The 21,743-nt window shown below is 37.1% G+C and overlaps 1 protein-coding gene, 2 long non-coding RNA genes and 1 pseudogene across 3 annotated transcripts; 2 read left to right on the top strand and 2 right to left on the bottom strand.

Moving 5' to 3' along the window:
- Positions 1 to 31: 31 nt before the first annotated feature.
- Positions 32 to 2,162, top strand: LOC148846832 (uncharacterized). The gene is made up of 4 exons (XR_016100167.1): positions 32 to 145; positions 222 to 297; positions 627 to 702; positions 1,884 to 2,162. It is a non-coding gene; the product is annotated as an uncharacterized LOC148846832 (long non-coding RNA).
- Positions 829 to 8,252, bottom strand: LOC148846830 (uncharacterized). The gene is made up of 3 exons (XR_016100166.1): positions 7,939 to 8,252; positions 7,787 to 7,862; positions 829 to 1,224 (listed from the first exon to the last, which is right to left on the bottom strand). It is a non-coding gene; the product is annotated as an uncharacterized LOC148846830 (long non-coding RNA).
- LOC148846831 (protein FAR1-RELATED SEQUENCE 5-like) lies at positions 4,224 to 6,506 on the bottom strand (annotated as a pseudogene).
- A 1,253-nt stretch (positions 8,253 to 9,505) lies between the features above and the next one.
- Positions 9,506 to 20,945, top strand: LOC148846829 (F-box/LRR-repeat protein 15-like). Its single transcript, XM_088952209.1, has 17 exons — positions 9,506 to 10,619; positions 13,730 to 13,994; positions 14,084 to 14,216; positions 15,053 to 15,152; positions 15,250 to 15,447; positions 15,533 to 15,803; positions 15,890 to 15,988; positions 16,123 to 16,211; positions 16,304 to 16,403; positions 16,510 to 16,680; positions 17,425 to 17,577; positions 17,755 to 17,915; positions 18,068 to 18,266; positions 18,637 to 19,103; positions 19,216 to 19,279; positions 20,401 to 20,487; positions 20,637 to 20,945. The coding sequence occupies exons 1-17, from the start codon at positions 10,147 to 10,149 to the stop codon at positions 20,715 to 20,717; spliced, it is 3,111 nt and encodes a 1,036-aa protein (XP_088808335.1). The 5' UTR covers positions 9,506 to 10,146; the 3' UTR covers positions 20,718 to 20,945.
- Positions 20,946 to 21,743: the final 798 nt, after the last annotated feature.

Raw genomic sequence — 21,743 nt, 5'->3', positions numbered from 1 at the left:
AGTCTCCTCCATTCCCATTTCGTTTGAATTCCCTCTCTCCCCCAGTTTCACCCGAGCCCTAGTACAAGGACATTGGCAGCGTCCTCACTGATTCACCGACCTCTGACGGTGAAACATTCAATCGGCAGCAAGCAAAAACCCTCTAGTAAGCATCTTCTCCTTCTTCGGTTGACCTAGAACCCTGTGTTTAATCTCAAATGTTATCTTCTTCCTCTCTACAGGTCATCAGCAGCATCCTCATTGTTTCACCGACCTCCGACGGCTTGCATTCAACCGGCGACAAGAAAATAACCACCGGTAAACATGGTTTAAAGTATCGATATGATATGCCTCATATCTGGCGTATCGTATCTTTTGAAAAAGATACACCCTGAAAATAGGTGTTTCGGAACCCCACCTTTTTTAATTAAAAAAAAAAAAAAAGCTATTTTTAGCTTCCTTAAAAACCAAAATTTGAAAAAAAAAACTAAAAAAAAGGTGTCCGAGTGTTTCTAAGTACCGATACAATACTGCTGATATGCATATCGTATCAATACTTTAAACCATGCCGATAAGCTTCTTCTCCTTCTCCAGTTGACCTGGAATCCTATTATTAATCTCAAATGTTATTTTCTTCTTCTCTATAGGTCACCAGTAGTGTCCTCACTATTTCACGGACCTCCAACGGCTTGCATTCAACCGACAACATGCAAAAAACCTCCGGTAAGTTGCTTCTCCTTCTCCTTTTCTTGAAACCATTGTAGGCTTGTAGTCGTTGCCCCCTCCACAGATAGTGTTTAGGGTTAGGGTCCTTTGGAGTTGGGCAGAAATTTGATATTGCAAAACCCAAACACAAGAAAATTGGATTGACTTGATTCATTTCTTTGGCCATCTGGGTCGCTCCTATGGGTGTCATACTGGAAAAAAGAGCAATTTCTTACTTTCTTTGCACTAGAAAACCAGTTGGTTGGTTGTTCAAAAGAAGTATCATGGCCTAAGACTAGAGTATATCCTCAGTCAAGTGAGGTCTAACACTAGTGACGGGGATATCTGCTGGAGCTAGACCTAGGATTTGAATACCATCTTGACATGATTCAAGATGTGGTCCCTAGGGTCATAACAAAATGGATCATGGCCTGCAATATCAAACAATCCCTTAAAGCTCTAGTACACTAGCACATTTGTGTGGGGTTAGTTTCCACAAAACGAGTAATGGCCTGCAATATCAGGATAGAATTGGACCCCCTGCAATTATTACAAATAATAGTCAATTCAAGTGAAAGTAATATGAAATTATCAACAAATTGGACCCCCTACATTTATCACAAATACTTTCAGGACAAAACAACAAAGAAATATGAATTTATCAACAAGGTGGTAAGGAGAGGGGGAGCAGAGCTTATAAAGCCGGAAGTTGATTAACAACAGCCAAATGATTGGCAGGTGAAAAAGAATGACAATAAACAAAGCTTAATCCACGTGAATGTGCATAGATGTGTTACTAGGATTTAGACTAATATGAGAGAACCACGTGAATGTGCATCCAAAAGACTATTGTTTATCTTTTTAAACAAGTGCAATGCTGCAAATGCATCATTAGGTGTGTTGGTACTTAGTTCCATATTCATGCCTAATTTAAACAAGTTTATTACCCTATAAATTTAGGTGTTTTTTGATACAAGGAATGAATTTTGAGTCAACTTGTGATCAATCATTCCATAGAGAATTAAAATACAGTCCAATGCTTAGTGATTAAAGGGACTTGTATAATTCGGGTATTAAAGACATCAAAATAGGCATAGATTGTTTTACACTTGTCTTGGAAAAGTTGTAAGTATTATAAAAAATTCACATGTTTTATGTTTGTGACAATATTGATGTTTGAATAATGTTTTGACTTATAGGTTGCATCCATGTAGGCAAACAAACCAAATAGGAAGCATTGTGATTATTTTACATGGGCAATTCCTAAAAGTTTTGAAGATGACACTACTTTATCCATGAACAACCAAGAAGATCTAGAAACCCAAATTGATGAGCTTGACAAATTAGTGGTTGACATGGATATTCATTTGAGGATGATGGAGTCGTTGCTATATTCCCACAAATTTCATATTGAGGGGATTAATACCATGCATTTCACAATCATGTATATGTATAAGTAGTCCTTATGTGATGTATTTGGACCATTGTTCATCTAAACTTTTAACATTAGACCCAATGCTTAATTGCTAATTGGATGTGCTTATTTGGACCCTTGTTTATCTAAACTTTAAACTTTAGACCTGATGCTTAATTTATTATATATTTATTTTTTGATAGAAGATGCTTAATATCTTATTGGATGTGCTTATTAGGTGGGCATCCACCTAATACTGAAGCTATTCTTGATGATACCATCATATGAATTCCAGATATTGAAATACTAAAGCTATTCTTTATTGACAGAACCTTGAAATATTCCTGGTCAATATTTGGCATGACATAGGTTATGTTTAGCTTCCCATAGAAGCTCAAAGATGTTTCAACAAATTGACCCTCTTGGATTGGCATAAGCCGAAAGTTGGAGTGGGTTTTGAGTCTTTGCCTTGTTATGCATCTTTCATCATGACAGCTATTTTCAATATCCTTAAATTATTTAACAAATCTATTAGCTTGGGATTTCTTGAAAATCCCTCTTTCACAAGTTTGGTGGATCAATTATTTGTTATAGTTCGTTTAGTACATCCATTAAGGCTGATTGATCACAGGTGTATTTTACGTTATACTATACTAGTCTCCACTTATATTCTGCCTAACTGTGCTTACCTTTTAGTACAATGATGCCAAAGTGTTAACTAGAACCTATAGTTAAGTGAAACAGATGTGAAATGGCAATTTTGTATGTAAGGACAATTAGTTGAGTGGTGAGGAAAAATGATGCTAAGCATACATGAAGATAATAGCGCCTTGGTGATAGTCCATTATACTTATCTAAGCCCATGGCTTAAGATTATTTATTTAGGTTTTAACTTGAACTTGCAGGCTTGAGTATTATTGGAGTATTAAAATTCTAAAACTATCATCACCAACAATAAAATCTTGTTCATGATTTTATTGATTTGACATTACACCTTACATTTTACTACCTACATCTTTAAATATCCATGTGTAAAACATCAAGGATCTAAACAAATTCAAATTGGCATATTTGATTCTCTTCAAATTTTGTTAATGATAGACTAGGTGCTTAAACATACCCATATCTATCTAGTATGAACTATACCAGTCCAGTTTATGATAATGATATATGTAACCAGGTCTATATGCTTATTTTTCCATTTGCGCCCCCCCCCTCTCTCTCTCTCTCTCTCTCTCTCTCTCTCATAAACATAACACAGTAGCAAGAAATTGTCTTGCTAGCAAAAACTAGCGTCATGATTCTACTAGTCCCATTCATATAACAATATCTCACTCAAAAGTCCAACACACTGGGCAAAGATTGATACTAGTACAGTCCCATTCATAAGCATAACACCTACTCACCTCCATTAGCAACACTACTACTCTCCAAGAAACTGCTTTGATGCTAGGTTTAAGGATTCTTAGAGGGTAGTATAAAGCAAGGCACAACTTCTAGGTGACAAGGAGCCAATAAACAAAACTGGAAATCAAATATTCTTGCAACTTCAAAATTCGGTTGATTGTCGATCCCATATAGATGGGATAAGGCTTAGATGATGATGACGATTGCTTTCACTGTTCTTTTCAACAAATAAAAGAAAAAAAAAATGATTTTGTAGACTTTACTTGTGGCTTTCTCTCACCAAGATGGTGTTATTGTCTATCTCCAGATGCTAGTTGGTTTTTGTGATCCATATTTGTGCCAAAATACCATTGAGTTGTATTCATGACATTTTCTTACAGCAACAAATAACAAAATATTGAGGAATATAGCAAACTGATTATGGGTTTGTGAGTAGTAAAATAAGCAAACTTTCACTTGACTCATTTCAATGTCAATTGTGCATGAAGCTATTGAAGCCTGTAGCAACTCTGTCATGCTTATTGGCTTGTGAGTAGCAAACCGATTATGTTACAAAACATTTGGCAATCCAATGGTATCAACATTCATTGCATATGGTTGACATGCAAACTGATTAAGATCAAATGTATTTGTCATGGCTGGATCAATACCATATGACTCTTATTAAACAAACATATAAATCGATTAAGAACTAAAGTTGTAATAATAAAAATAATTATTATAATGCATATATAATTTGATATAATACAGAATGTAGATGAGCCGAAGGTTGAGCTTCGAATGTCAAACTAGTTGGAATTTGTGGATGGGGTTATGAATGCTTTTTAATTTTCTTTATTTTCTCAAATGGTTGCTTTATTCTACCACCACCACCATGACCATTCTTGCCACTTTTGGGCTTTGCAAATCTTTCTACATTGTTTGTGACATCATCAAATGATATTGCATTTTCTACTTCCTCTTTATCTCCCTCATCTTATAAATTCTCAACCAATTCACATGATCCTAGTTGACAGCCATGTTGTGTATACACATCTAAATCCTCTCCAATATTTATAAAACAAGCAGTTTGAGTACCACCTGTAATTTTAGATTTCATTACTTTTTCAACTCCAATGCGAATCTTTTGAAACCCATTCAATGCATACTCGTAAGTTTTTTCATTTTATGCAGCCTGGTTTGATATGTCCTGTGAAATTCTGATCAATTCAGTTGCCCTCATATTATATCCACGGTTAGGATCAAGCTTAATTGCACAACCACGATAATTTATTGCAGCTCAATCTTTTGCATCTCTTGTGTACCGTTTCAAAACATACTGGAAGGGAAGATGCATTATCCTATTTTCAGCAAGCACTTTCAATCCATGACCACAAAGCAACCCAACAAACTCAAAATTTCTACAACTACATGAGATTGACATAATCAATGGTGAAAATATTACAACATACTCATGCTTCTTGATTTACATGCTTACAATGGTCTTAATCCCTTCATCAACCTCAACTTTATTGTCTGCAAAACAGATCATGGAATTGTGATACTCTTTCTCAAATTCCCTGAAAATTATGAGAGTACAATCATCTAAAGTTTGTTGAAGAATTGACACTTGTATGCTCAATGGAGCTTGTTTTGGATCATCTTGAAATCCATCTCCATTTCTTTTTAGCATTTATCTTTCACGACTCTACAAAATGGTCCAAGAATCGAGATATATTTAACGGTGATTTCAAATAACCCCTTAATAAACTATTTATGCTTTCACTCCTTTGAGTGATTTTCATGTTTGCAGAAAAACAGTTCCTCCCATAAACCAATGCTCACTTATTCACTTCAAACAACCCTTTCAACTATATGTTCTCTTTCAGATTATAATTACAAAGCATTTCTTCCCAAGCTGTAAAAAAGTCCCCATCTTTTTCATAATCATATATCAATCTGCTAAAATCTTTTTTCAAATGTCTTAGAAACACAAAAAAACATGCGACAAATGTTTATTCGCATTCTAATAAATGTGCCAAATACAAAGGCGATGGTTAACCTCTGGGAAGATGTATTGTATAGCCTTTGCCATTGCCACACATTGATCTGTTAAGATTGTTATTGGCTTTTTTCCACCCATTGCATTCAAGAAATATTCAAAAACCCATTTAAATGATTTGGTAGTCTCATCATACATTAATGCGTCCCCAAATATAGTTGTTTGTCTATGGTGATTAACACCAATAAGCGGTGCAAATGGTTGTTGATCTTGATTGGTTTTAAAGGTGGTGTCAAAGCAAGCTACATCCCAACACAAATGGTAGTCAGATACCATTCTTACATCAGCCCAAATGACATTTGTAATCTAATCTTTGCTATCAAATTGTATGGAGTGGAAGGATGAAGAGCTCTCCATTTGTAATTTCTCATAAAAATTTAAAATAACTCCTACACCCCCCTTTTCCATTTCATTTTGTCTCTTTGTGCAGAGGTAATTGCGATAATCAACATGAGCGAACCCTAGATTTTCAACTCCTCCCACTTGATTGGTCATATACTCTATAATGGCTTTTGGAGCTATACCTGACTTATCATCAATACCAGTCTGAGTAGTTTGGGCCACTGTCATTCTCCTATGTTACCTTAACATAAATGTCTTGCTTGGAGTTACAACCTCATGTGTGCCTAACATCAAGTTCTTATATCGTCATGATGATACTTCACATTATCTCTTGGTCTGTCTTCCCGATAACTCTAAGCAGAATAACAAAATGTCTTATCTCTTATTAACTCAGTTTTTGTTTTGTGTTCCTTGCTCTTTCGAGTACTAAATCCAATTCTTCTTACGTATGTCTAAATTATCAAAAAGCATGCCCAACTTTGGTTCCTCTATAGTGTTTTTTGTTTCATCACCACTTCCGTCATCAAATAGCAATTTACACACAGTGTGGCAATCTTTATTTGCAAGATTTTCATCTTCACTATAGAGCTTAATACATTCTTCATCTTATGTGTCCATTTCTAACTTTTGTTACAACAGTAACCTTCATGTAACAATGTAGAAATCAAACATCCAAGATACAATACATTCTTAAGAAATTGCATGCAAATTTGAGCTAGAATTCAATAAACAAATAAATCCATGTACGCGTGATTATACATATGAGGAATATGAAAAGTTGTAGGTCTCAACCCCCATAATCTTTGACTTACACCAAGTCACTGATTTTAAATGGTGCATTGGTCTTTACAAATCCATCTCAGTCAACTTTCACACATTGCCTACAAACCCATCTCAGTCAACTAGAAGCCCCTACTCCCTTATCATTATCATTTACTATGAAATCACCATTCAAGAAAATACACGGTGAATAAAACAAAGTGTTGCATAAAATATGTTGTAGACTCAATTCTCAATAATTCATAAAAATGTTCCCAATGTGCAACTATAGTGTCTAGTGGGTACATGTGAGTAGTGTCTTTGTGTGTAACAGATCCAAGTTCATTGTTTACTTAGCATTCATATATGGATTCCACCATGTTATAGGGATAACAAAACAAGAGTTGCACAAACTTGTTATGTATTAGCATTCCTCTTAGAATAAAGATATTGATTCAATTAGGGGTCCCTTCATGAGAAGCCTAGCATGGTCATATCAACATCTGCTCAACACCTATTCCCCACTTCCTACTACTACCATAAGTCCTATCTGACACGGATTCAATGCCCAACAATGCTCCCTTTGGAGTTGGGAGGGTCCTTTCATTGAAGAGGACCAATGAATAGGCACCTTTTTGTGGGAAAAAAATGATGAAAGCAACTTTGAGAAAGGAATCATCCCTTGAAGAATTTCTTTACAATACTTATCAATTTAATTCAGCCCACCCCTCAAACCCTCTGCCAGTTATTTTCTATTGGCTTTGATTATTCTTCAAACCAGTTGGTGATTCGACAAAGGGCCCCCATTTGAAAGGGAGCATTTAACTAGTGGATGGGTGTCAAATGAAATTTATTCCAACATGATCAGGTAAGCCATGAATGTGAGGAAGATTCCAAATTGACAACACAAAAAATTACCCCCAAGAAAAGAAGAAAAAAAGTGATAAAAGAGGGAACAAACATTCCACTCATATGAGAGCCCCTCCTGGAACCAAAACCCTTTTTTTCTAATACTTATATGTAGAATGTCAGTGGGAGCATCATAAACTCGAACCTGATCCGATTCTTACATGAGATGAAAATTTAAATGGATATGAACAAACATTCCACATTTTTTTAGTCATGAAATAGAAGCTTACCGGAGGCTATTTTCTTATCGCCGGTTGAATGCAAACTGTCGAAGGTTGGTGAAACAGTGAAGACCCAACAGGTGACCTGTAGAGAGGAAGAAGAAAACATTTGAGATTAAACACAGGGTTCGAGGTCAATCGGAGAAGGAGAAGATGCTTACCGGAGGGTTTTTGCTTGTCATCAGTTGAATGTTTCACCACCGGAGGTTGGTGAATCAGTGAAGACGCCGTCGGTGTCCTTGTGTTCTTGAACTAGGGCTCGGGTGAAAATGGGGGAGAGGGAATTCAAACGAAGGGGAATTGAGGAGACTCGCTTGGTTTTATTTTTTTTCACTCCCGGTTGAACCGGTCTGACAAGACAAACGGATTGCATTTAAAGTTACTTAACCTAACAAAATAGAGGTGACTCGAAGGGGCGACATGCATGCCTCCTGTTAGAGGGTTCACGGAATCAGGACTCATATCATATTGGTTTTCTTTATTTCTTTCTTTTTTCTTTTGTTTTCAAATCATATCAAGGCAAAATTTCATTGACTGTTCAACATATCTTTGTGGATACAATCCATGGCAAAAGATGGACAGAATGACTTAGATTTGAGTACAAGTGAAAGTTAGTCCAAATATAGTAATATGAAGCTATCGAATTGGCAATTATTTTTGCAAAAAGCAGATAACAATGAGGGATTTGAGCCATGTTAACTTTGCATTTGGGGATAAAAAAATCTGATACGCCAAAGAGGAGGAGGAGGAGAAGGATTAGTTTCCAACGGATAATTGACCACTTCAAGAGCATCCTTTCAAAGAGCACAAAATCCATTCCAAGTTGTACAACAAACTTTATGGTTTCAAGGAAGAGCCCAGGCTCCGACTTCTAAATTGAGCTGTTTGGGTAGGTCTACACGAAATCTCCTTGATGATCTATATATACATCTGCATAAGCTGAAGTGCTCGCCGCTCCATCGAAGTTTGCTTTGATAACATGCTCCTACACTAGTTACTATAAAATCAAAACCTTATATAGTTATATTAGATTTAGTGTATATACCATACTTTATCAAACAGGTTTGGGTTGAATTTGATTGATGAATTTTGGGGTGGGGATAGGTATTGGAATTCTATAGCCTTATGGGTACAAATAGGGTATAGTATTTAGGCTAAAACTTTACCTTTGCATATTATTGGAAAGCATATAAATTTTATGTATTAGGTATTGAATTTAATAATATTTTGAATTTTATATGAAGGATAATTAATAAGGCCGGGGTAAATCCGGCTCAGCCCCAAGCCCAACCCGAATACATAAATTACAATGTGAGCTGGGCTCAAGTTGAAAAGATCGAGCTTGACCTCATACTCAATTGAGACTCGGGCCTTAGCCCAAACTCTCAAGATTGGCATGAATTGACCATAAACCCGGCCCATACTTGCATCATACTAAAATTTACAAAACCCTTCTCAAATCCGCCCCCTTGCCATGTCTATGGACACACGCCAGGCTCATGGTATTCAGGCCTCCGCTAATACCAACCCAAGTTTAGGTGAGCCGCTAATACCAACCCAAATTTAGGTTAGCCCAGGTTTTGTGGCCCAAGCCCAGTCCACTGTAAATTCAAATCCAATCCTTTTTTGTTCAAGCCTCCTCGCAATTTATTTCATTCATGAGTCACGATCTTAATCTGTAATAATCGTCCATATATAGAGAAAAAAGAAATTATATTTTTGGCAAAAAAGTATTTTTGTCGGCAAACAAAAGGAAGGGAGTTATTTTGAAGGAAAAAAAGGGGAGTCATACTCACGATCTCACTGAATCTAACAAAATCTATTGCACTCCGTGAGAATTCGCGTTTAATCTCTCACTCTCTCTCTCTCAAAAGTTCCCGGTCCGTGGCTCGGCGCGAGCTTGCCCAGAAGTTGCCCCCATTATAAGTACAAACTCTCTCAAAATCACCATTACAAGCTACAAACGCTTAAGTCTTAACAGAGATGGAGAATGAGATAGAGCCACCGAGGGTAGAGCGATAGGTATAGTCGTGTAACGAGACAAGATCGTCAGGGCCGGTCAAGTCAGATCAGATCCGTGAAATCATCTTTACCAGCAAATTTCAGGAAATAAGCCCTGGCGAATTCGCTGTGAATCGTCTCGCATTCGGAGTGTTCGTCGAATAGTTTTTGTTCTTTTTCTTCCATGTTTGATTTATGTGGAATGGGGCGACAGTTGGGTTGCAGGGGCTTTGGAAATGTGGAAAGTGGATTGTTACTTTAGGCAAGATAGAAGATAGGGTCTTGAACTAGGGTTTGCAAAGGTCACACATTTGGTATTGGAAACAACCGTTCTTTTTAGGGTTTTGGCGTTTGATGTTTACAGTCGCATGAGGTTTTGCTGTTGTTGTGGTTTTGGCGAAGAGATAGAATACGAGGAAAGCACTAGGAGCATCGAGGGGGGCTTGCTCTATACCGCAACTGAAGTTAAGTTTAAGGAATTATTGCGTACGAAAATGGACGACGAGGACTCTGGGGCTGGAACTCCGCAAATGGGATTCAAGGATGGAACGATGGATGGTTCGCCGAGCGAGGAGACTGTGGTAGAAGATTTGGATTTGGGGATGGCTGTTAGGACGAGGGATCCGGCTGAGAAGGAGATGCCCCGTGACGCTTCCGTTGCCTGGGAACTTGCTTTTGGGAGTTCCCGTTGTTTTGACAAGTATGTACAAGCCAGTAGTCAGTGCGTAGCGGATGGTGACGGGTTGGGTCTAGGTGAAGAAAATTCTTCCTTAGGCCTGGGAAAAGGGAATCACAATCGGGATTTCCAGCATAAACGGGCCAAAGTTCATTCCGATTCTCGGTGAGCTCTCCTTCTCTCTCTCTCTCTCTCTCTCTCTCTCTCTCTCTCTCATCGCACTGAAAGGTCATTTAGCTCTTTTTGGTTGCATTTAGAAAACTGAAATAGCTTGTAGTGAAAAGATTTCTTTTTGCTACGCAAGTCAATATTTTTGTTGATCACTTGAATTATGGATGAGTATATTTCGCATTTGCTGATCATTTTTGTCACGCTTTTGTTATTTCTGTCTTCCATGGTCGCCATCGTTTGTCACACTTTTACCTCTAACAATATTCTGGTTTGTACTGTAGTGAAGTACTGGTATCCTTACCTTCCGTGAACGAAGATGACCATTCTATTATCATCTTTCCTTTTCAACTTCTTACATTTCAAAGAAAAACACCAAGGCACATAAGCACATGTATCTTAACTATCACGATTAATCTCTTTAAGATGCATCCCTCAAGTCTATTAAAAATCTGGGTCCGATTCCAAAAAAAGTCTATTAACATTCTGAGATACGTTGTGAGCTTCACTTTGTGATGGTTGTCTGGTGAAAATATCCTTTGAAATTCATCTACATTTGGGCACAATCTTTACTGATCATCAGACTATAATGTGTTCTATTTATTTTGTCATGCTAATCGATATTATAGTACTTGATACAGACTCTTATTTTGTCATTCTTGATGCGGGTCTTTTGTTTATTGCATGTATACAGTAACGTTTTTGAATCCATACTAGTTCAGCTGAATGGTATGTCTCACCTAAGAAACAATAACAGCCGCTTAGGTGTTATCAAATTTCTCCTGAGAATGTTCCTGTTCATACACTGGTTTTAATTTCCAATTGGAAACTTGGCCTGCCCTATTGTTGATAGGGGATTACCACAATGGTATTCTTAACTGTGTTTTGTTGCAAGGAAAATGGATGGGATAAAAGAAAATCTAGATGAAGTGGATAATTTGGTTGACATGAGAAACCAAATTGGAAAAGAAGGTAGAGAAAATATGACATTGAAGTGTTAAACTTTCTCTCTTTTTTATCTCTTCCATTTTCCCTAAAAGGTAGAGAAAGAAAAGGAAAAAGAGAGGTGTGGGATGAAGAAGAAGTTAGTGTGACTCATTGCTTGTCTCTCAAGTCTTTACCAACAAGCATTCTTCTGGAGATCAGATCTGGCAAAAAATTCTATAGTTTTTGGCATTCTTCCTCTCTCTTGGCATTGAAATGGAGATGCTGATCTTGAGCCTTTGGGAGAAATGGGTAGCTGGCCCTCTTCGGTAGTGGGCTGTTGCAGTTTTACTATGACGAGTCAAAGAGTCTTTGTGGTATTTATTGGGCTTTTAGAGGTCTTTTGTGGTATGGAATTTGCTTTCTATGTGATTGTACCTCTTCTTTTCAAGGTGATACATTATCATCTCATCCTGTATTCACTTTTTATTTTCATCAATTTCCTGATGAATTTTATCTTTATTATAAAAAATTGAAAATGAAAATAAAGCACCTGTTAATTCGATGAATATAATAGCAGGCAGGGAATAGTGGGTGGGCAAGATAGCATGAAGCTGAGCAAACAAAAGTATACAAAAAAAAATCTAAAGTAGAGTTAGAGATTAGCCCCTGTAGGGGCGATCATGGGCTGGGTGCAGGCTGGGCTTAGCACCTATGATAAGGGCTATAGCTCAAGAACAGACCTGCACAGGCTGGGCTAAGTACTGGGCCTATGACTTATTTATAAAATATAAAACATATAATATTTTATATTATATGCCATAAATGAAAATGCCACTGCTGGTTAACAGAACATGGATATTTTCGTAAATTTACCCCACTGCAACAGTAGTTTAACAGAGTTGGACTTAATTGTATAGTTCTGAAAGTTCAGGTACTAAAATGGCACATTTGAAAGTTCAGGCCCTAAAGTAAGAGTGTGAGACTGCCCCCAAAGTACAAGGTGCCTATATGCAATTCCCTATAAAATATTATATGTCATATTATGTTATTTATGTATAAAATATACAACAACATATATACATATGTATAAATAATATATGTGTGTGCATGCGGACCCAGCCCCTAAATTTGCAGGCCTCTGAACACAAAACCTAGGCCCAAGGCAAGAATTTTGGGCCGAGCCGAGCTGAAAATGATCACTTCTAGCCCCTGGGTTTGGTCCTCCCCCCCCCCCCCCCCCCTCCAGCTGTGGTTACCTACTCCATTTCTGGCCAATGAAGTAGCTATGACATTATAGACTATCTAGGTGTTCATCTGAATAAATGGTTCAATTGGTAGGTTAAAGCCTTAGCCTCTCTAAGAACAAATCTTGAAGACCGAGGACTACCTGCTGCTTAAGTTCCAATCAATCACCAGTTCACCAATTGGCATATCTTTCAATTTTTAATCATTCCATCCCAAGGAGTAGGCAGGATTGAGACTGTGAACAGCTAGCAGTTCAGCCTTGAGTTACCTTCACCAATGGAGCTAGAGAAGCTTAATAATATGCCATTATGATTTCTACAATCTCCCACTATCTCCAAGGCTGCCAGAATCTCTGATACATAACCATCAAACTTCAAATTAATTGTTCCACAAATCAAAGCAGCCAATTTTTTGATAAGTTCATCTTCTATATGTGCATGTTCTGCAACCACTTGCTTCCTCCTAGGATTGTATCAATGGTTATTCCCTCTGCTAGAAGCTTTTTGATTAAATGGATAAAACAGGGAAGGTGTAGATTGAACACCTTGTCTTTTTTTCCCCTTTGGCCTCTATATTATCAGGTTTTACTGGTCTTACCGTTCTAACCTTTGTAATGACTAGGAAAGGATTGGCTCTAGATCATCCATACAGGCTGTATATTTGTATACTTGCATGCATATGAGACATGTAGGCCCTATTCTTTGGACTATTTTTTGCCCCTTTCCTCTTTTTCACTACATGCATCATTTGTCAAAGAAATTTGGTGTATTTGAATGGAACTTGATCTACATCATTTTTTATTTGGATATTTATGGAACATAGTTTGTGCAAATATGTACATTACATTTTTCTGAAGGTTTCTGTATTTGTTAGTCTTGCTGGGTATTAATGTTGGAGCTCTTTTTTTTTTTCTTCCTATCCCTTTTATTTTACAGAGAATATGGTTATGCGTGTACAATAATGTCAGGTGCTGATACTTCCATTTCACTTGCTGTTGGCAACTACGACACCAGTCAAAGTTCCTCTGCTTCATGTGAAAATGATACAATCAATTATCTTAATTCCCTGCCAAATGATGGTGGTAATGGAAAGTCTGCAGATTCTAACAATGGTGATGATGATCATGGAGATGAGGGTAATTCTTCAAAAATGGAAGTCTCAGAAGTTAAGATGGATCTTACAGATGACTTGTTGCACATGGTATCTTACATGCTCTTTCAATATGCTTTTGTTATCACTTCCGTTTTATGAATTAATATTTTCTCAAAATTTTCTCAATGTGGTCCCAGGTTCTCTCTTTCCTGGACCATATTAATTTATGTAGAGCTGCTAGGGTCTGCAGGCAGTGGCATGTGGCTAGTTCTCATGAAGACTTCTGGAAGTATTTGAATTTTGAAAGTCGGAAAATCTCTGAGAATCAGTGTAAGTCATCTTTTTTCCTTTGTGGTACCAAAACAGTGTTACGTATATCCTTTTCAAAGGGTTTAATGAAGTATAAATTTGAAATCAAGTTGCATATGAATTCCTAGAAATGGTAAAATGTAATGTTGAGTTGCACATGGGGAGTGATCATGGGCCATGCTAGGCTTAGCACCTATAATAAGGGCTATAACCTGGGCCTAAAAGGCAATGAAATGAACAAAATTATCTTCTTAAAAGGCAAAGGATGTTATACGATCATTATTTTTTATGCAAGAAATAAGAATTTCAGACCCTAACATAGACTTCTTCGGGCTTGCCTCGAGGGGCGTGGTACAAAGGCAACCCATAGAATCAAGAATGCAATATGTTTTACATCACATTAGCTACTTGAAGCAAGCAATTAAGGTAAAAAAGAGATTGTGGGTTTCACATGCTTGAAAATGCTTTATATGTTTGCTTTTATTTTTTAATTTTTATTTGAATACGCTTTACATGTTATGTTTATGTATTTTAATCTTAGATAATAGATTTTTTAAAATATTTATCTTAAAATTTAAGTTTATATTTTCTATTAACATTATGTTTAATATTTTTTTTAATTTTAGCATTTTTTTTTATTTTCTGTTTTTTTTTTAATTTTTAGCCTTTTTTTGGTAATTTTGTGCCTTGCTTAAAAAGGCACTTGCCTCGCCTTGCGCCTTGTGCCTCAGGCGCAAATTGGCCCTTGCGCTTTTTTTGTGCCTTGCGCTTTTAAAACACTGCTATTGGGCTTCTTTGGTCTTGGTCTGGGATACTTAAATTAGTTCATAATTTTTATTGGTTTCATGAATTTGCAGTTGTAGATATGTGTCAGCAATATCCAAATGCCACTGAAGTGAATATTATTGGCACCCCTGCTATGGATACCCTTGCTATGAGAGCAATACGATCCTTAAGGTGATTGGCCCCTTTCTTGATAACTTACCTAGTTCTGTGTACATCTTTTCTCATGTAACCTTTCTACAATAAGTTCATATTTGTGATTGGTCTTCAGGAACATTGAGATTTTGATTTTGGGGAAGGGACAGCTTGGTGGTGATTTTTTCTGTGACCTAGCTAATTGTTCTATGTTGAGAAGTTTGCGTGTCATTGATGCAACTATTGGTAATGGCAGTCAAGAGATAACTGTGTTCCATGATAGATTGCGCCATCTTCAAATTGTGAAGTGTCGTGTTCTCCGTATTTGTGTGAGGTGGAAATATTTTCATGTTTGAGAACAAAGTTATAATGTGCTGTAGTGGTTTGAGTTTTAATGTTGAAATCTGATATTTTTGTAGGTGTCCACAACTTGAAATGTTGTCCCTGAAGCGTACCAACATGACACATGCAATGCTTAATTGCCCTCAATTATATGAATTAGATATAGGTTCCTGCCACAAGCTCTCAGATGCTGGAATCCGTTCGGCAGCAACGTCATGCCCGTTATTGGCATCTTTGGACATGTCAAACTGTTCATGTGTTAGTGATGAATCACTTCGGGAGATAGCCTTCACTTGTGTTCATCTTCATTTTCTAAACGCATCATACTGCCCAAACATCTCACTTGAGGTTAGTCTTATCTGTGCTTCAAAAATTTGTTTCTGCTGATGTCAGATTTATCATTATCTAACATTATTTGGTCCTGCTTCTGGAAGTCTGTAAGGCTGCCAATGTTGATGGTTTTGAAGCTTCATAGTTGTGAGGGCATAACTTCTGCTTCGATGGCTGCAATATCTCATAGTTATATGCTCGAGGTTTGGACTTATTTTCTTGCTTTAGATATAGGTGATTCTTAGCTGTTTCTTACTGCAACTTCTAAGTATATTTTTTTTGTCTATCTTAGTAATTGTTTTTCACTTGCCTAAAAGAGATCGTTATTTCATTCTAGGTACTGGAGCTTGATAATTGTAGTTTGTTGACATCAGTTTCCTTGGACCTTCCACGACTGCAGAAGATCAGACTAATACATTGTCGCAAGTAGAATTTTCTCCCCCTGTCCTTTTCCTTGCCAATTGTTATGCACTTTTGGTCTGTTAGCAAGCTATGACTCAATGTTGTTTCCTTCACAGATTTGTTGATTTAAATTTGCGAAGCCCTATGCTTTCATCAATTACAGTTTCTAATTGCCCTGCACTCCATCACATCAACATCACATCAAATTCATTGCAGGTTTGTCCTTGTTGAGATAATGAAATGTATTCCGATTCCTTTCCACATTTCTTTTGTCATTTTTTTATGGCTGAAACCTTGAACAAATGGTTTTCTGGCAATGCAGAAATTAGTATTACAAAAGCAGGAAAGTTTGACCACATTGGCATTGCAATGCCAGAGTTTGCAAGAAGTGGACCTTACTGAATGTGAATCTTTGACAAATTCTGTTTGTGAAGTTTTTAGTGATGGTGGTGGTTGTCCCATGCTTAGATCACTGGTTCTTGACAGTTGTGAGGTTGGTATATCCTCTTTACACATCAACTCATTTTTTTTCATCAGCGTTCCACTTATGCTTGACGTGCACATGAGATGAGTATAATAGACTGGATAGAAGAGTTGTGGGGAAAGCAATTCACATATCTGATCTAAAATGGTTTTTCTCTGCTTGGTTGGTGATGGTGATGAACACATGGGATTGCATATGCTTACTGTTTGGAATTTTGTGTATTTGTTGCATTTTTTAAGCAAAGAGCCCTTTAGGAAGTTGAGTCTTTTTCACGAGAAGTCTTTACATGGATTATGGGGGGAGGGGGGGGGGAGGAGAGATCTGATTCGTGGCATTGTGTACAACATAGGTAGCTGTAGTGCTGCACTGGTATTGAAACTGTTATTTGTGATAGATTAATAGAGAAAAGAGGAAGAGAAACGAAGTCAGGAGTTTGAGAATGAATCAATTCTGTGGTGGCAGTCCATACTATTTTATAGTTTTATTTAAAGTTTGTTAAACTTGTGCAAAATGACATCATTTAAAGCCAAAATAATGATGTTTCCTTTAACCTTTTGTCCATACTTTTCTCAATTTATAGACATTTATGCTTGCATTGGTCTCCTCTCTATATTTTGACAGAGTTTGGTTTCTGCCCTCCTATTTTGCATACTGGTTGATATGTTTTCTGTTTCATTCATGCCAATTTTGCTATAGCTCTTAGCATTTATTTTCCTCCCATGTAACTGAAAATGTCCATTTAATTGTTTACAGAACCTGACAGCAGTAAGATTCAACAGTACTTCTTTGGTCAGTCTTTCCCTTGTTGGTTGCCGTGCCATGACTGCCCTTGAACTCACATGCCCATTTCTTGAGCAAGTTTATTTAGATGGCTGTGATCATCTAGAAAGAGCATCATTTTGTCCAGTAAGTGAATTACTTCATGATTTTATTCCTATGGTGAATTGTATTCTTTAGACCTCTACATAATTGTTATTGGCTGTAAGTAGACATGGTTGTTGACCTTACACACATCGACATGCTTGTACATGTGATTTCTGCTTTTTGAACTTCATCAACTGCCTTATGAATTGTTTGATGCAGGTTGGTCTTGGGTCCTTGAATTTGGGGATATGTCCAAAATTAAATGTACTCCAAATTGAAGCACCACACATGGTTGTGCTGGAGTTGAAGGGATGCGGTGTCTTGTCTGAGGCATCCATCAATTGCCCTCATTTGATGTCTTTAGATGCCTCCTTTTGCAGGTTATGTTCTTTTTTCTCAATAATTTCTCAAAATGATACTAATACTTGTTGCCCTCCCAAGACCCCAGATAGCTGGGGCCAACAATGCGTATTGGCCTTTTTAATGCTTGTTGAGAAAAAAATCTGATATTTTCATTATTTTTCATATACAGCCAGCTTAAAGATGACTGCTTGTCTGCAACAACTGCATCATGCCCTCTGATTGAGTCACTAATATTGATGTCTTGCCCATCTGTTGGTCCTGATGGGCTCTCCTCTTTGCGCCAACTTTCTTGTTTGGCATTGCTCGACTTATCCTATACTTTCTTGGTGAACTTGCAGCCAGTTTTTGAATCCTGTTTGCAGTTGAAGGTAATTCTCACATACTGTAATGAAAAAGAAAACAGATTTGCATTCTTGAATTACCATTATGGAATTAATTCCTGCTTTTATCATCTATTTTAAGTTTTTAACTAGATTTTTTTTACTTACATGCAAGATAAAATTCTCTCTCTGTGCAAATCTGGAAGCTGCCTTTTTTTATTGTTATAATACCACTAATTAATTGAAATATTATGTTTGAAGCTCTTAATTTATGATTAAAACATTGAAACTGACAAAAAAGAGAAACTGTGAATTCCAAAATGTGCCCTTCAGGATGCATTTATTTGGGTCAAGGAATATTTTAGTTTGACAAAGTGGTCCATAGACTATAATCATCCCTCCCCCTCCTTTTCTACAGGTATTGAAATTGCAGGCTTGCAAGTATCTCACTGATTCATCTCTGGAGGCTCTGTATAAGGAAGGGGCTCTACCAGTGCTTCGTGAATTGGATTTATCCTATGGGAGTATCTGTCAGTCAGCCATAGAGGAACTTCTTGCTTGCTGTACACATCTTACACACGTCAGTTTAAATGGATGTGTGAATATGCATGACCTTAATTGGGGTCCAAGTGGTGGTCAGCTTTCTGAATTGCGAAACGGCAGTGGCTCAACTGGCTTGTTTTCTCCAAAAGCTATGCATGATACAATTCAACAGCCTGACCGGCTACTACAGAACCTGAACTGTGTTGGGTGCCCAAACATAAAAAAGGTTGTCATTCCTCCTAGGGCCCGCTGTTTTCATTTGTCATCGTTAAACCTTTCTTTGTCATCAAATTTGAAAGAAGTTGGTGTTGCTTGTTTCAATCTGAGCTTTCTCAATTTGAGGTATGCTTATATTTTCTTTTCAACAACTCCTTTTGGCTGTGCAAACCTCCGTTTTCTCCATTTTTTTGTGTTGTTTTATGTTAATATTTCCTTCTTAACTTTTACCCTTCAGCAATTGTTGCTCTTTGGAAGTTCTAAAACTTGATTGTCCAAGGCTAACTAGCCTCTTCCTTCAGGTATGGATTTTCTGCCTCCACAAGCTTCTGAGTGAACATTTGGGTCTGGAGTCTCTCGACAGTCTCTATCTTATATAGGGAACTTCATTATAAAACATACCAGTGTGTGGGACATGTGGCCTTTGTGCCTGGGTTAAAAATTTCTTGGTCAAAATTCACCATGATGCGGTGTTCCTAATCATCTGATATGTTCCTTTTGTTCAGATTTTAAGAAAACCTTTGAAATACCAACAAACTACAGATAAGAATGTTTATTTATTTGCTTGTACTGATGTCAGTTAAGGATTTGTCATAATCTCATGTGTTAAAGTGGCCTGAATGCTCCATTCAAAACTATGTATGGGCCTGGTCTGGGATTTGGCCCTATGCATTAAAAATATGACCACCCAACACTCACAATGTCTACTTTTGTATAATGAATATAGAGCCTTGGTTCTCTTAATTTGTTAATTGATAAGGTCCCACATCGACTAGTTAAATCAAGGCTTTGCATTCATCTATATAAGAATAGACAACAAAAAAAAAAAGCTATGCACTCTTAGGACAGTTGATTATATAAAATATATAATATAATTAGTATATAATAAAATTTATATAATATACAATTGTAGACTGGGCTGGTCTTGAAGAATTGGGCCCAGGCCATGCTTGAAATGATCACCCCTATTCAAAACAAGCAAGATCGTTCTAATAAATCAAATAATCTGCTTTGCCCCACATGATATTTCTTTGTAGCATATGGGTTATCATCCACAAGTTTTCTTTTGGTAGCATTAGCATTCCTCTCATAGTTATTGTCGTTCAAATATGCTTGAATTTCATCTTGGACTCTTTAGGTGTGAAATTGGTAAAATTGCCTGCCTAGGGAAACGTACCAACTTCTACCTAGAATCCCTCCCCCAAAATCCCAGTAGAGTTTCCACCTGAAAAATAAGATTCAACATAGGCGCACTGAATATCTAGTTTTGAAAATTTGCTTTTGTCAGTCCAAAATGTCAGACTACACCTACCCTGCTAGAGCTATTTTTTTGTTCATGTGGAGTTGTGCTTTTGCCTCGAAACAAAATCCCTTGTTCTTCTCTTTCCATTACTTGGTTATATAAACATTGGGGTTTTAATAGTCTTGCAGCATTACTGAAGAAGCTGTTAAAGCTGCCATATCACACTGTAGCATGCTCGAAACTCTGGACGTCCGTTATTGTCCAAAGGTAAGAGACCTTATGGAATTAGTCAGTCTTGTATATGGGCAATTAATAGTTGAGACAAAGTGGCCACTTTGAAAAGTGCTTCCTATAATTAATAATAGAGTTGTATCAAAGGAGATTTCATCTGAGTTGGTTTGTTTCTCTCTGAACAGATAGATTCTATGAGCATGGGGAGATTACGCGTTGTGTGTCCCACTCTGAAACGCATCTTTAGCAGTCTGTCCCCATCATGATATCGTTTGCAAATACACGTCTTCCCTTGCAGGTCCGATTGCTTCCGAATGTCTCTCCGCTACATGTTTTACTCTCGCATGGAAACGGTCCTTGTAAATAACCAATTGTGATGCAATCGGCGTAAGTGACTTGGGTGTGGATTGCTGAAGTTGTTCAGCATCCGCCACATGTAAAAGATATAATAAAACTTTGTTTTTGTTAATGCCTATTGTTGTTTTATGTTGGTATGCTCTTGGTTGTCTGTTTATCGCTGAGGCATTTTCCTTTACTAGCTGAGAAGAAAGAGTAAAGGCTGTGCTTGGTTTGAACTTTCAAGGAAAAAGTCGGGACAAGAAGGGAGTTTCCCTTCCTTTCCCTACCTTTTCCTTCAAACCAAATACAGTCTAAGGGAGTTTGTAGGTTCTTAGAAAAGATTAGAATAAGATGGAAAGTAATATACAATGGTCTAATCCGGTGCAAGCTGAGCTCGATTGTGAGTACTCAAGTGCTGCTTGGAAATTATTAAACGGGAATTTACCGCGAGTTGTTGTGACATGAAAGCTGGAACGTCACAATCAAAAATTCAAAATGTTTATTTAGGCTCCGTTTGACAAGACTGCAAGTGCTGGTTAATTGCATATATGCACTCTTGTTCAGTTAGCATGTGTTTGGTAAGATTGCATTTATGTACCGAAAAATTACAGCTTTTACAAATTTCAATGCATGCTTGCATAGTTGCGTTCAGAATGGATGCAAATTTTGCACTCAAAAGTTGGTCAATGTAACGAAGAAAGGTGTTTTAAATTTTGTTTTTGCACCCATCACAACTAAAAATTGTTTAGCAATAAAGTAAAATTTGTCAATGTAGAACTAAATCAACTTTGCATTTGCATCAACCATCATGTTTGTATTGGCTCTTTTTCCAAATGGAGCCTTAGAGAAGGTTAGAAGAGAGACAGTGTTTTGGGTTTGGGTAAATTGCTGAAACCAACGTTCAAAGTATGACACGTATCAGCCGATATGTATCAATCTGAAACCCCTCCGGT

This window comes from Nelumbo lutea, chromosome 6 (genome assembly GCF_056320005.1).
Source record: "Nelumbo lutea isolate HS-2025 chromosome 6, American lotus-T2T, whole genome shotgun sequence".
Taxonomy (NCBI): domain Eukaryota; kingdom Viridiplantae; phylum Streptophyta; class Magnoliopsida; order Proteales; family Nelumbonaceae; genus Nelumbo; species Nelumbo lutea.
Note: the sequence above shows the minus strand (reverse complement) of the source record. Positions and strands in the feature narration are given on the sequence as shown.